The sequence below is a fragment of the Dipteris shenzhenensis genome, chromosome 31, assembly GCF_047967505.1.
Source record: "Dipteris shenzhenensis isolate YYH24624 ecotype China chromosome 31, Dip_SZ_1.0, whole genome shotgun sequence".
NCBI lineage: Eukaryota > Viridiplantae > Streptophyta > Polypodiopsida > Gleicheniales > Dipteridaceae > Dipteris > Dipteris shenzhenensis.
In genome coordinates this window covers 956079-972036 of record NC_141626.1, presented here as the reverse complement: position 1 = coordinate 972036, position 15958 = coordinate 956079, and the positions used below count along the sequence as shown (strand labels likewise).

The 15958-nt window shown below is 43.0% G+C and overlaps 1 protein-coding gene across 1 annotated transcript; it reads right to left on the bottom strand.

Moving 5' to 3' along the window:
* Positions 1-5516: 5516 nt before the first annotated feature.
* Positions 5517-14729, bottom strand: LOC147880877 (Sec23/Sec24 protein transport family protein). Its single transcript, XM_087369724.1, has 5 exons — positions 14142-14729; positions 11620-13440; positions 11312-11428; positions 6266-6337; positions 5517-6053 (listed from the first exon to the last, which is right to left on the bottom strand). The coding sequence occupies exons 1-5, from the start codon at positions 14670-14672 to the stop codon at positions 5916-5918; spliced, it is 2679 nt and encodes an 892-aa protein (XP_087225850.1). The 5' UTR covers positions 14673-14729; the 3' UTR covers positions 5517-5915.
* Positions 14730-15958: the final 1229 nt, after the last annotated feature.

Here is a 15958-nt window from a genome sequence, read left to right as displayed (position 1 = left end):
TGGGAGCTACAAAACCTACAATCTCTTAATTAAGCAAGAACATGGCACAGTTTGTCAAAGGCCTTTTTGGCATCTCGACTTTGCCTCCTCAATGATGGCCCTCAGGGTGAATAGTCCGTGGAGTGTTGTCTCCAAAAAGTCTACAAAGCAAGTGTAGACTTTTTGGCATCTCGACTTTGCCTCCTCAATGATGGCCCTTAGGGTGAATAGTCCGTGGAGTGTTGTCTCCAAAAACCTACTTGCCCAAGAGCCCGCTACCTATGACCCTCTGTGTGGCTGTTGATCTCCCTCTCTAGTACTGATCCATATATCTTAGCTAGAAAGTGGCCAATCATAAGAGTGCGGTAGTTCCCAATGTCCATGGGGTCGACTACCTTTTGTATTGGTACTATGGTGGTAGTGCTCCGGGTAGGTGGGAAGCCGTGCGGCATACTGCATGGTTGAACAATTGTGCTAGAACCGGAGTCAAGACCTCCCATGTGTGATGTGCTCAGCGCATAGTCCCTCATTATTTGGTGGTGATCTCCGATTATGAAAACAGACACTCTATGTAGTGAACAAGTGAGAGGTAGTGGGCATGGGCATAGAGAACATATCAGGTGGCGTCTGACTTGGAACATCATAGAGAGAGCATGCATAAGTGTGCCAGACATCTAGATCTGTGATGGGGATGGGCGGCTTCCCCGTCAATAAGAGCCCCAGCTAGTAGTCACAATCCAAAGATTCATGAGTCAAACACCAACCTTAAAGGGTGACATGTATATATACTAGTTTCTTAATATAACGTATCGTATAATCAGTCATTTTGTGTGCACTTCTCACTCTCATCCTTTCTGTCTCAATCTTCTACATAGTCTTTAAGTAAGAGGTGTTGTAGAGATTGATTCAAGCCCTTGCATTGTCAAGGCACAAGCCCTACTTTGAGTCAGGCACCTTCTAGAACTTTAAAGTCATTTTTGGAGAGGATCTTCTTGTTTGATCTACTTTTGACAGCTCCTAGATCTGACATTTAGAGCTTGAGTGTGTATGTATTTCTTGAGTTCATTGTGAGAGTTTTGTGATCTCTGTGAACCTTGCAATGTCGAAGGATCATAGGCCTCCAACAGCAAGTATTCACTACTGCTCTTCCTAGATACCTCAACACCTTCACCAGTCATGCATCTTTAGAAGTATAGATTAGAAGTCTTTTCATTTCAATCAATGCCATTTGTAATAAAGGCCACCATTGCCTTCAATGTATTTTTGAGCTTCATACTTAGGCATTTTCTAGAAACCTCTCTCATATCCACATAGGTTGGACCATGATTTTCAAAAAAATAAATAAAAGAGGGCACAATGCATTATTCAATAGCCTTTTATAGTCAAGCAATACTCACTCAATTTAATTTATTCCTATTTGGTATTTGTTTGGCCCATGGTGGCTAATTAACCTATGTTTGTGCATGGATTATTTTATTTTATGCATAAGTAATCTTTTAAGCCTATGTCTAAGAGGGGTGCACATTATATGTGAAATTCAAGAAGGGATTTGAACTCATAATCTTGTGTTTCACACATGTGAGCTCTACCACTAAGCTATAGAGTACTATAGCTACTCTAAAGGTAACTATAATATTATAAATGGTCCCTCCTCCCCCTCCTCTTTGCGCATGTCTCTTTCTCTTTAATGCCCCCTTCATAAGTGGCCCCTCTCCCCCTTCCCCAATCTCATGTAGCTTCCTCTTTAATGCCCCCTACCCTCTACTATCCTTCCATTGAAACTCCTCCCCTCCCCCTTTATCCCTTAGTTTAATCATGGCCTTGCCCTCTTCCTTTTCACCCCTCTTCTTTTCTCCACAACTAATTAATAGGAATTTCCCATTTATCAATGTCAGGGGGGGACATACTTAGTGTCATTCAATGGGTCTCTTGAGCCTCACAATGAATTTCAAGTAAACCTCCCACAACATGGAGCATGTATGTTCATGCAATTCCATCCAATGTCATCCTTGAAAGGTCTCTTGAATCAACTCAAGAATGGAATCAATTCCGATTCAAGTTACTTCTAAAATTGTGGTATGAGCTCATCTACAGTGACTATGATATTGAAACATGTTGGAAGTGACTTTACAACTCTATCACAACAATAGCTTGCACTTTCTAAATAAATAAATAAGGCATAGGAATAAATAAGCACAACCTTGTGTGCGACAACTTGTTCCATCCACAATGGGGACAGCTCTCCTCGTCATGATTATTCAATTGATAGTAATGATTATTTGGATCTAGCAGCTAGTTTTTACAACAAATTTGCATCTAATACATCAACATCATGTCCTTTCATCTCCTATGCATTTTCTAAGGTGTATTTATCCTTGCATCCATCAATGATTCCTTCACCTTAGTTTTCAAGCATTTTCAATTCTTAGGCTCAACTTCTAGTACTACACATCAATAAATTAGTCCTTAGAATGAGGACCTTTCATTGATTCAATCCTACCATAGCGTGCAGTGATATTATCAACTTTTGCCATCGAGCGAATTGGGAGACTATCTTGCATAGCCCATACTTTATGTAATTTTGTGGTGCCATCCAAGACTTGGACAACTCATGCATTCTCTTTTGCAGTCAAGGGTGCTAGGCATTCTTGCAAACAGTGCCTTGATAAGCTTATGTTAGATTCAATTGCAACCGATGCCGATAGATGTTTAGCCATTCCCATTATAGATTACCTTTAGCTCGTGTTACTCACTAGTCCTTCTCTATGGAATCTACCACAACCTTTTACTATAAGGCAAGTAAGCTATGAAGCCTTTTTCAATTTATGGACCATTATCGTAGAGCATAGTGTCTTATATGCAAGTACTATACTTGCTCCTGCAACCCCTTATGTTATGTAGCCTTTGGATCTCTCTGTCAACAAAGCATTGTGTAATTTTCCATTATGCAATAGAGCTTATTCTACTTTCGCATATCTTCTATAATGCTACCACTAGTCTTGGTTTGATGATACCCTTGTTTGTCACAACCTTTTGAAATATGTCTTTGCACAACAGGGTTGATCAACCTCATAGTCCACAGTGATTTGTGATATGTTCCACTTTGGCTCAACCATCTGTAGCACATAGTCATTGACTAATCAACTAGTCTTTCATCCAAGATAACTTCTTTCTTTTTGGCATAGTTCCATCTTCCCTTTCTATTTGTTGGGTTTTTTCCCAAAGGCAAAGTAAGGTCTACAACTTAAATGGGGAAAGTAATGGTTAAGTTGTACAAATATGTATGTACACTTTTCATTGCACTCTTAACACCTTTGCTCTTTGTGCATATTTTTTCACCTTTATTTTCTTTCTATCACCCTTTATTTCCATAATGCAACTTTCAAGAAATCAAAAGGTTGCTCATGTAAAGGACCCTCTATTTGTCCACTACAACTTAAGAGGAAGGAGAATTGTGTAAATTGCACCATAAGGTAGGGTTCATGAGATAAACCCTAACCTAACCTAAGCCTAAAGGGTGAACAAGCGTACCTTCTAGTTTCTTTGGAATACAATGTAGTTACACTTAGTCATCTTGTATGCACTCCTTAGTCTCTCTACCCTCTTCTATATTGGGATGAACATATCTTTCTACAAACACCCAATGAACATGCATTCAAACAAAACTTTTAGATCATTGGTCTCAAGACCGAATGCCACATTTGCAAGCAAGATTGCCCCATGAAGACAAGACCTACTATGAGATGCACAAAACTATCCCCTCCAATAGGCCCTCGTCCAAGACTCCCTCTACCTCTTCTCGGCCCCTTTCCAATAGGCCTTCTTTGAGGGTGCCCTCTACCTCCTCCTCTTGAGCCCCCCACATTAGGCTCTAGTTTCAAGCATGGTTCAAGATTGTAGACAACCTTGATCCCAATGGCACCTTCATCCACTCCTTTCATTCTAAGCTCCTCCAACTAATTTGGAGTCCTTGTAGAAGGTGAGGGGGAGGAAGATGGGATTGATTCACACCTTGAGGGTATTGGTGAACCTCTTGATCCTCACAACAAGACCAAGAACATTGAGAGGTCATTGCCAATCTCACCACTTGGCAAATTTGGAAAGCCAAATGCATAAAGGACCTTCGTGGAACGTAGACCTTTGCTTCTCAATCTCTCAATGATCTAGCAAGATATCATACATACCTCATGGACACTTAGAGCAATGTTAGGGCTCATCATGCGCAGCTGAGGCCAAGAGTCACCTTCATGAGAGTGGGACCATGGCTTATTTTTCACTACACTATCATAGGACGTCCCCTCATGGCAACTTCCATTCGTCGAATTGGTTAGACAATCTCATCTTTTCTCTACTTAAGTCTGGTACTAGTTTGACTAAACCCCATAAAATTCTCAACGTTATGCATCTCAATTAGCACTTATGATGGCATTGACATTATCTCCAAAAACTACACTTTATTGATGCTTGGTAGCATGCTTCTTGCTCTGATTTACAGGACAGGTTTGACCAACAATTCTCGTTGTTTGCCTCCTTTATTTGAAAAACATTGTCTTTCTCTAAACTAAAGGTTTCGTGGATTGGTATTGTATTTATGTATGTTAGAGGCGTGCTAGATGCAGATTGTAGCTCTAGACTTGGTCCAACCGTGCTGGAGGTTAAGTTTTACTGAAGAACAGCAAATCCAAAAGTGAAATACTTGAAAGAATGTTCCGAGATGAAACATCAAGCAAAAGGCCTGTATCTTGCACATTGAAATAAAAGCTACATACATTTATTTACAGGAACTGTTGACTATTGACTATCGCTCCTAAATAATCCATAATGTGAAGCTCGCTTCATAGGTCTAAAGATTGACTCTGGCAAAGTAAGCGTATGTATTCTACGCATCACTATTCTTGTCTTCTCCAAGATTATGCAAAAGCCCCACAAATGTGTCCAAAGGCCCCTTATCTTATCTGTACAGATCTAAAATCTGATAGTACAAAGTCAATCAACATCAAGATAAGAGATAATTGACGCATCATAGTGTGAGGCTTTGGAGGGCAGCCTTGTGCCCAATTGAAGCATGTCAATTTGAACCCTAGTTTGATTTCTCTGAAACGTCTTTGTTTCTCATCTGAAAGACAACAAGCACGCACTCATTCATGCTTCTACAGGATTGACCAAGGTGAGTCTAACAACAGAGACAAATCGTGAAAAGGGTTGTCATATGTTGGGAAGTGTCCTCTCACTGTTCCACGACACTTCAGTCCACATGACATCTAAGAAATATTATCCTCCTGAACATGCCAAAGATACAGAGACACTTCTTCAACAAACTTTTGCGAACTAAGGTGCAGCATTTGAGAAGCAAACTTGATTGGACTAAATCTAAAGGGCATACAAGTAGATGCAAAAAATCAGACTTACGTTGAGAAGCAATCTCTATGGACAACAAACTTCATCTAGAGCTCAATGGAAGAGATCCACAAGAACCAAAAGGAGTTTGCACACAATGCACTTGCTCCATTTTGGTCTTCAATACTAGAGAGACTTAAGACTGATCTTGAAAAGAATCCCAAGAGCATTGCAAGATACTACTTCATCTACACCTCACGACGAGGAGATCCACAAGAATAAAAAAGAGAGCCAACATTTTTGCTTACAATGCACTTGCTCCATTTTAGACCTTCAAAACTAGAGAGAATGAGACTAATCTTGAAAAGAATCCCAAGAGCATAGCGAGACAACTAATTTAAGTGTGTCCCCCTTAAAAATTAAGAAACTGACAAAACCAAATGCAACGTTTTGGTGAGAGAGAGAGAGAGAGAGAGAGAGAGAGCTGTTTTGAAACTGAAGGAAGATCAACAAAAAATGAAGCACCAGATTTGGGATTAAGCAAGAGAACCTCCGCAGTTTACAATGTCCCCTCCAGATTGAGATAGCTGCAAGCAATCTCACTGAGGCTCTGCAGGAACAAGCTTTAAACTCCGCATCCATTCACAGAAACTCAAATCATCAACATGATAGAACTTGCTCTTTAGATTAGCTCTCTGCTCTGGCTTCAAAGTACGCAGTTGAGGAAACCTTGCTTCCTACAAACAACACCCAGATAAGCCTAAAATGAGGAACTGGAACTGCCAAACCGTGCAGTGAATTCATGTGGTATAGAAGCCTTCTTGCTCATGTTGCCATGAATAAGACAAGATGGTTACAACCATAGCATGATATTGTCGACATAAGAACCTGTGTTGAGTGTAATGTTCTTACCCAGCTAAGCTTTCTGGAAAGAAAATCCATATGTTACCTGTTCATAGGGGGGGTCCTTATGTGCAGGTACAAGCCTTGCCTGCAGATACCTCGCTTGTGATGTCCCTTCCTAGAGATCATTTGACAAATAGAACGATGAATATTAATCCTTAAGAAAAATTTGCTAGTTGTAATGACATGGCTATATCCTGTTCTTATTCAACTTCAGAAGGGTAGCTTTTGGATACACACACACACACACACCTTCGTAAGACTCACATATACCTAATCTTACACGTTACAATTTTTATAAAACAAGCGAAAGAACAAGATAAAGAGGGATTTTGTAAGCTACTTTAACAAAATTACAAGTAATTGATAAAAATTTAGATTTAAAAAAAACTTAATAAGCAAAGCTATGCTTGCCTTCTCATCAGTACCCAAGCATAAGCTGCCATCTGGGTTTCTAAAGATTCTAGAATCTCGAGTAGATGTCTCTTTCGTTTCTGCCTTGCAATCTCTTGCCAAGGTACTTCCTAACTTTGAAACCGATGTCCTGCTACTAAATTAAAAAAATGGACGAGCTTAATGCTTTGTAGTAGTAAGAACAAGGCAGTGTAGTAGTCTGACAATGCCCTCCGTAATTAAGAACAGCTCCATCACGAGGCCCATCTTCAATGGTGCCGCATTTGATTTGCCATGGAGTGTTTGCAAGACATGTATAGAAGCCCTTGAGCTGCAAAGAAGTTTTGGATGCACGTTGTCTGCAGGATTCTGTAGAATAGAACCCTCTCAACGAATCGACGGAGCCCATACTGTTCCCCAGCACGGAGACATCATGAAGCTAACATCGTGCTGCTAGCGGACACCATTGGAGATCTCACATGCTTCTCCCTCATTACCTTAACACTACTGAGCTCTTCGCTTCTAATGAGGCTTTTCTGATGATTTTTCCTTAGTTGTGTGTTGTTTGCAAGAATCTTGAGATCATGCCTTCAACCTAGCTTCAATTCCAATTGCTCCCACTTTCTCCGTCTCCTACCACCCTTTTTTTGTCTTTCCTCCCAGCATTCGATAGTTGCTTGTGTGGAAATTCTTGCCTGTACACTCTCCCCCTACCTAAATTGGTTGGTTTTGGACTTCTAAGCCTCCTCTCGCATTTGTGTCTTTAGGTCGCGGACTTTTTATAGTCCGCAAGCTTGCCAGCTTTGAGATGGGAGGAGAGGGATGGGGGTGGCCGAGGGTTGAGCAAGCTTGGACTAAATAAGGAGTGGAACATGGAGGCAACATAGATGAAGATAAGCCCTGTCATCTTTTCTCACTTTGGCGAAAGGGCTGTTTCAACACTGATTTACAGGAGTTCTTTGAGGGCGACCCAAGCTTTGGATTCATGGCACGAGAATTTGCTGTTTGATTGAATCTCCTGATTGGTTTCCTGAAGTAGAATGATAGTAAAGATGCTCGAGACAAGAAATTTCATGTTTTTTAAAAAAAGGTTTTCCTCAGGAAGACTGGTTCCTTCAACACAAATCTCAATTGTTCCCTTCTCCCATTTGAGCATGCCTATGCCTTCAAGTTTGTTGATTCAATTCGCATACCCCAATTAATTCTTTCTTTTTCTTTCCTTGCTCTAGCAATGAGATCGTTTGATATCGTTATTGATGCTTCTTCATCTTCTCCCTTAAAAACCAATGAAACATATTCTAGCATGAAGAATCTCTGACATTCTCTTCAACTAATGTCTCGAATTGTCCTCAGAGAAAACTGTGCAGGACCCTGAGTCATCCTCAGTGAGGAAAAACAGACATGTGCATGCTTTTGAGCGCTTCCTCTAGCATTACACAAGATGAGGAAAATCCCAAAAACTCTTCGATTCAACTGTGCCTCCTCCTGTGCTTCCAAAATAACATCGAACAGCATTTCAGGTCACATTGGCATCCTTATCACTGAACGTAAACTAATGTTTCCTCCATGTACTTTTCTTACTCATTAACATCAACCATTCTCAAAGCCCCTTCCGATGAACATACATCTTTTGTAGAGGTACAATGATCAATCTGCTGCAACGAGTGACAATTAATGGATTGCTGTAGAAACTAGCTACAGAATTTGTGGGCTGACGGCTGCAGAGTTTCTGCTAGAACTTTGGTGCAAGGATCTCTGACACGGCACGGACTGGTGCTGCCTTTTTTATGGTTGACTGTAGATTGTTAAGTCTCTTTGCCGCGAGTTTCTGCTAGAACTTGGTGCAAGGATCTCTGACACGGCACGGACTGGTGCTGCCTTTTTTATGGTTGACTGTAGATTGTTAAGTCTTAGATGCTGCTTTTTGTGCAGCTTAATAGGCAAAGATTGACTTCTCTCTTTCAATCTCCTCATCACACTAGACTTCAAGTGTAGTGCCTGATCCACATGTTTGCAGAGATTATTTTAATTTATCCCCTCATGATTACCTGAGTCCCTTTCAGAGTTTACCAATGCAGTGATACCACTGTCATAAGGAATGCCCTTTATGTTGTATGAATAAAGAATAATTTGCATTCTGTTTATTGGTAGAAGAGGATATGCTATCATACTTGACAATTATCAGTGCATTGTAAGAGATGGAGACAAAGACTACTAGATAGTCACTCTGACCATTTACATCATAGTTGATATCAGTTGGATACACATGATGGCAGCATACAAAATGCTTGTATGGCAATATTAACTTCTAAGTAAATTTGCTGGCAGTCAACTCTATTTGAGGACTGCAGCAGCTGCTTTCCCTGCCCGACCTGCCTAACCTACAGACCTATTGCCCCTTTCTCCTCAGGTCACAGTGGGTCAATGATCTCATTCAGGGTCTACATCATTTCATGGCTCAATAGGAAGAGCCAATGGTCGCTCTCTCATGACACCGAGAAGTAGTACCCAGCAGCTCGTTTCTCATCTGTGAATCCTTCTCGGTTAGATAGATCCTACAAAATACAGATATTTTCAAGAAACTGCATTGGTGCATTGCGATTGCAAAGAATTGGCTGAGTGTTCCATTCTCAAACAAAGCACATTGAGATTCATTATCATTTCATCAAAGAGGTGATAGAAGATGAGCTGATAGTACCAATATATTGCTTGACAAAGGAGAATGCCTCTAAAATTTTCACTAAGGCTCTTCCAAATAGAGCACCCAGAGTAATCAATCTATACCGCATGTGAGAGGTCTGTATGAAACCATCCTCAAAGAGGCGAAGAAGTTGCCCTTGTAGAAAACCACCCTAGTACCTGTGAGAATTCACAACCACCTAATGCCAACCTCACAACAGAATACAAATGGTAAAGGGGCTCAACTCCATGCCAATTGGTGCAAAAGTGGACAAATTCAGCCTCTATAAGCTCCACTAATCGAAAGGCTAAACAAACAAGAAGCTGCTGACCATATATAACCAAGGATACAATGTCTGTCTCTTACTCTAGAGAGTAGATGAGGCATTGAGAGTGGGCATTGAGAGTGGGTGTTAGGATATGTGTAAGCAATGCCCGCTTGTGGGCTGATCAACAAGTCGGTTTTATGATCCCAAAAAATTGGAGGGCACAACGCCCTTCCTCCCCAATATAAAGAGAGCATCACAGTGAGTCTCCTAATCTTGCTCATGTGTCATTTAAACGTGTGTTGTGAAGGATAGCAGCTTCAGTTGAAGGCCCACCATGCAGTGGGTGTGAGACAAACAAGGCATCCCCCTACGACCCTAAAGCTCATGTACTGTGTGGTCCACTTGTTGCTTACCCTCAAGGAAAGTGGTGTCTAAATGGTGGTGGGGTTGACGATGCCATGAGAGCTCCTTTGGGCAGACCAAAATGGACAGCATCTCATATCCACTCCCTAAGCTCCTTTGGCCAGACCAAAATGGTCTCAGTCTCATATCCACACCCGGTGACCAACAAAAATCGTCCTCCTGGTATCCAAAAAGTCTCTACGAAGAGGGAAGAAAAAAGGGCGAGAAAGGGAGAGCAAGGCTAGAAGAGGGAGGGGAGGAGCGCCACACAAGGGGGAGTGGGGTGAGGGGGAAAAAGCGCGGGGGAGCTGCCTTCAAACACACCCGCTACCTAAGGGTGGCGAAAAGCCCCAATAAAGGCACCGTAAAAGACCCTCGGGTCAGAAAGGGCCTGAAGGAGGGATGGAATAAGGTGGGCTACCTTCAGGCAACCCTGCGGGCTGACGGCATTGAAAAGCCCTTGGATAGGCACATGCCAAAAGGGCCTGGTGTGTGCGAAAGGGTGTGGCCCTAGGTGCAGCTACAAGATGGACAGAGGGGGAGCATCAACCAAAGAAGGGGGGAAAGAAAACTTGACAGCCAAAGATGGCCTTTTACATCTCAGCTTACAGGCGGCAGCACATGCAAAGAGGGAAAGGAGAGTAGGAGAGGGAAGAGTGGTGCCATGCCCTTTGATGTTTTCCAATTCTCATTTTGTAAAGTGGGCGTAAAGAGTCCTCGTCATGTAAACCCAAAAATCAACTGAAAACCCTTCCCTTCTCCGTGCATAAACTTAGGTTGGGGAAATCTTCTTTGAGAAGAGGAAAGCCGGGTGGGCAATCCTCAACCCCAATTCTCACAAGAGGAGGCCCCCCCAACTTGCAAAAAAGAAAGCATCAAATGGCACCAGCTAAACCACAACCAAGGGTGGAATGTTAACCTCACCATCCCCATTCACTACAACAATCAATGCGAGGCGGGTTTAGATCCTTGCATATATGGACATATAGTTTCTGATTATGTCTGGATTGCACGGAACATACATCTATTCAAATGTGAATTTCTGTCAGGGCTAAAGAAATGAAAAACAGAATCTATCAAGATGAAGTCTCCTGCACATTGAGAAGGCTGATTAATCAAACCAGAAGATGTAGCAGATAAGCAAGTGCACCATGAATAAGTAGATGCGTCATCTGCAATATGGGCCGAATACAACTTCAGCAATGGAAAAAAGGGAAAACGTCCACTAACCTAGATGCTTACTGTGAACATTGCCAAACTCACCACTAGAACTCTCCTATGGAAATAGCAATCCAACATCCCTTATCTGTTGATTCCTTCCAGCTATTTATTTAATTAGAGAGACTTACCTTGAAAGAGAGAATCCGAGGAGCCGGAAAGCGTTGCTCTGTAAGCTCTTCAACAAGTGTCCTACATGCTGCTAGTGCAGCTGCACTGAGTGTTTCATTAGCTGCCAGATCAGACCCCTGCTTTGTCAAAGTGCCAAAATTTGGTCAGTCTGTATAAAGAATTATGTGTATGACATCAAACTCACTTCCTTTTTCTTTTTCCTTTTTCATTTTTCTATAAAGGGAACAGCACCAGGGGGGGGGGGGGAGACGTATGTGGGTTCGCAGGGAAGCGGAGTTGAAAAGGGGTGGGGGGTAGGTAAGTTTACCATCCAGATGAAAACATCTGTGCCATGATCAAGTACGAGAGCAGCATCTGATTGCATTGCAAGATTATAGGCAGGTAGCTCCTCAAAAGTACCACCCTCCCTGTGCATTAGGACTCGAGGAGACAACATTCGCAGAGACAAATCAAAAGATGCCTGCAAGAAAAGGTTCCGGAGCACCATCCTCTCATCCTCATGACCAACAATGCTGCCCAACAGGGGGCCCCGCCTCAAATGAAACAGAACCTCTGCTAGTCTAGGCAATCCACTGGGAAAGCAGCGCAATTTTGACTTATTCAGTTGCCTCCCCAGCTTAGATGCAATGTCTTTGACTCTTTCATCAACTAAGACACGCATATCCAGAGCATCAGAGGCCCCCTTGGCAAAAGCTGCAGTACGCTTGCCAATCAAAACAGCTGCAACCTCATCATCAACACTTTGTAGATAGCCTGATAAGCTGCTGATCGTTGGAAGTCTTACAGTGATGACACGAGTTACATTCATCTGATATAGGTTGGTATACTGGGCCGAGAACTGAAAGTATACATTCTCTTCTTTGATATCCTTATTCGTTTCCATGATAATTGAAAAGCATTGACACTCTTCCAAACTAGACACTTCCAGGACTACAGACTTATCATTCTTGAAAGATTCACGAGTATCAGGAGATGCCTCTTTTCCAGGTCCGATTACATGACTCGCAGTAATACAATCAGAAAACCGTGCCTCAAACATGCCTCGAAACCCTGAAGTTCTCTTTACTGCCCTCTGCAAATTGAGACCAAATGTCTCACCAAAGTCATCATGAAGAAGAAGTACACCCCCAGAAGCACTAGCTAAAGGCTGTAACACTGGCACTCTCACTGGACAAGTCCCTGCACAGAGGATGTCCACTACAGTATCTTGACGTCGAGCTTCTTGTCCAAGATGCTCCATCTGCTTAATAGCTTTTCGCTCCAGGTATGTATAATTCGGGTGGCTTTGCGAGTGGGGGACAGATCCTGGGCCTAAGGTATTAGGACCTCCCACAGAAAGTAATATGCGACTACTGCCACCCAACCTCTTCACCATACTTCGAGGCACCTCAGTCCCTGGGCCTTGGATGAGGGAGAGGGCAACTTCTACAGCTGTGCCAATACATCGATGTCTTGCTTCTTCTCTCAAACCTCCTCTGTACGGACGCAATGATGAAACAACACCCTGAGCAACTGAGAGGCAGACATGCAGAGGGGCAAGATAAACCCCTGTTCCATACAGTAAGGTCTTTTGCAAATCCTGATTTGGAACAATGTCACCAGGAAAGACATCAGCAGCTGCCACCCCAGATTGGGAAAAATCATAAACTGAAACAGTCTTTCCATATGAGATAAGTCCAACTCTAGTTGCTGGTGGCAATGAATCAAGCAAGCCATGCAGCGAGCTCTGCAAGTGCTGCAAGTGAGCATCATCGAGACTCTCATCAATAAGGATCACCACTGGAGCTGCCATTGTCGTATCTGAAACAGACACAAACCCTGGACGGCGTGTGCTGACCTCAACATAATCCACCACAGAGGTTACAAGTTCTGGCCAATTTTGAAGATCCTCTTTGCTTGCTGCCCTATATTCACCGGCACTGCTGTTCATCTTCTCACAAAAGGAACACTTCCATTGGCCTGTGCTAGGGACTATACCACAATACAGGTTAGAAAATGCTCCACAATTTTGACATCGGAAAGCATTGCGTCTTACGGTAGGGGGGCTAGGGATCACCTCCCTCCCAGGACAAACTATAGCACCAAATCCAAGACTCGCGATGTTGAAAGCTTTTTTGTCTTTGGTGACCTAACCATAAAACATATAAATGTTCTCAAACATTGGGGATAAAGGACCCGTAGCAGGAAATATTGCAATTTTGAAACACACCGTGAACTTCTCTGCCATTGAACTCTTTTAAGTTATGATAAGGTTGTCATGAACGGTGGTTCATACTGTGTTTTCAAGGCAAAGCGACAGGGAGAGAAAAAATCAAATTAAACGTTTTATAAATGTCCACAGGATCTATGAGACACGCAGAAAGTAGAAAAATACTAATTGCAACTCTCATAAGATCTAGGTTTTGCCTAGCTTGCCAATCTCGTTGGTTCTCAATCTTTTAAGCTTGCTCCATGAAGTTCTCAATGAGATAATTGCAAATTCGCTTAGCTCTCTCTCTCTCTCTGCGTGCGTGCGTGCACGTGTGTGTGTGTGAGAGGAAGGAGAGAGAGAGAGAGAGAGAGAGAGAGAGAGAGAGAGGGTGTGGGGGCTTAGAGGTTGAATGAATACACCAACAGCTAGAGTTGATGATGGTAAGCTTATTTTGTGGCCCATGGACATTCCCAAAGGGATTTTTGCAGCGTCAGAGTGGTAGTGGTATAGACGATAAACACAAAGGTCAGCTCGTATACTAGATGCAATTAAGCAGCTTTCACTATAAAGGATAGGGTGAGCAGACACAAGCCCAAGGTCAGCTCGTATAGTAGATCAATTAAGCAGCCTTCACTTACAGTGTGGGCAGAAAAAAGAACGAACGAAGATGCTGCCGACCAACTCGAAGAATCGAAATGGTCGTAGGACAGCCGAGATGGACCATTGTTAGCTGGCTGCGTCGTATTGGTGTCGATGGGTTGCCGGTTGTCCATTCCCGAGACTGGGATCTCTGAAAACGGTGCAGAGCTTGAGAATGAAGAGGAAAGGGTTGGAATCCCTGGAGCTGTCGTAGGGCGTAGTGAGGAAAATACCGGAGGCCCAGGGGGACCCGGAAAATGAGTCACAGATTTGAAGTCCGGAAGAGAGGGCGAGGTGCGATGAGCAAACGATTGCGAAACCCCTCCTCCAACATGATCGGCAACCGATCCATCTGCCTCCTGCGACAAGGATCGCGATCTATTACTGCTATCCATAAAAGAAGACGATTCTGGTTGGGAGTAGCGGATCCAATCAGTAGTAGTAGCAGCACCATTCGACAATGGGATCTCTCCGTTATCCGCAGAGGCAGAGGCAATGCCCGCAAAGAATGAAGGAGGCGGCTCCTCCATAGCCGGCTTTAGCGTCGTTGGTATTATTGCCCAAACTTCTTTTGCTGTCTCTTAAGCTCAAAATGCGGCCACCACCTTCTTCGAATGCTGTCCTATGCTCCCGATCACCTACCTAAATAAGAGTTCCTAGATGGAGGGCCATTGTCACCAAACACTCCTTGGTCAAGTTGGGAAGGCATGAAATATTGAGGGCATCAAGATTGAGAAACTTTGCCACAAAAAGTGGTTTGATCATAATCCCCAAAATAAGGACCTCAAAGAAGGTGACCTTGCGTTATTATATCGCATAAGGAATACGAAACGTAAGTCAAAATATCGTGATATGGGTCCATATCGAGTTGTGGAAATCACACCACAAGGGTCATGCCGGCGGATCGCAACCCTTGATGGAGTTGAGATGGATCCACCCTTTTAATAGTAGTAAACTCAAATGTTATTATGGGCCCCCAATGCTATAAATGATGCAAGCTATCCATCGGGAAAAGGAGCTGAAAAAAGAATTGGCACGTATGAAATGGCAAGCACTAGAGGAAGCTAGCAATAAGCCAAGGCAAAAAACTTAGGGCTCGTAACAATTTGCAAGGCATCCGTGCAAGGGTTAAACCCCATGGATGATCTAATCATTGCATCGGCTAGGGTACAGGTGGATTGCATAGAAGCCTTCATGGACTATTTGCTCCACTTGGACCTCGGTGCAAGTCACAACCTAATATCCTATGAGGTGTGCACCCAACTCTTGACATCTGAGGTAACACTCAAGCCTTCTTTTGTCATGGTACGTCGAGTAAACGGTTAGATCTCACCGACCATAGGTTGTGTGGAATTGCCAATATTAGTAAATAACCATAGCATGGCAAGTAGATGTTATGTGATGCTTGCAGGTGCCATGGAAGAACAGGTAATCCTCGGAAGAACCTGGTGCCAGGTAGTTAACTGCCGAATCGATTAGCAGGAATGCACTGGAACATTGACAAAAGATGGTCATAGCTCAATGATTTCAATTGGTTCGGGCGCAAAGAGACCCAATGCTTTATGTGACCCATAAGGCCAATAACGGGCCCACTCACGTCTACAAGAAAGCCATAAATCCACTATGTACAATCGAAGCTTCCTCATCCACCCCCCTTGCTAACACCATGATGGTGCCCACATCCTTCCATGGCGATATCATCATGGCACTAAAGAGGAAAAGCAAAAGGGCCATCATCAAATGTATCTACCACATCGACGGCCCCTACCCCTACCTATTCTCAAAAGGAAAAGGATCCTACTAGATTCCAGAAGGT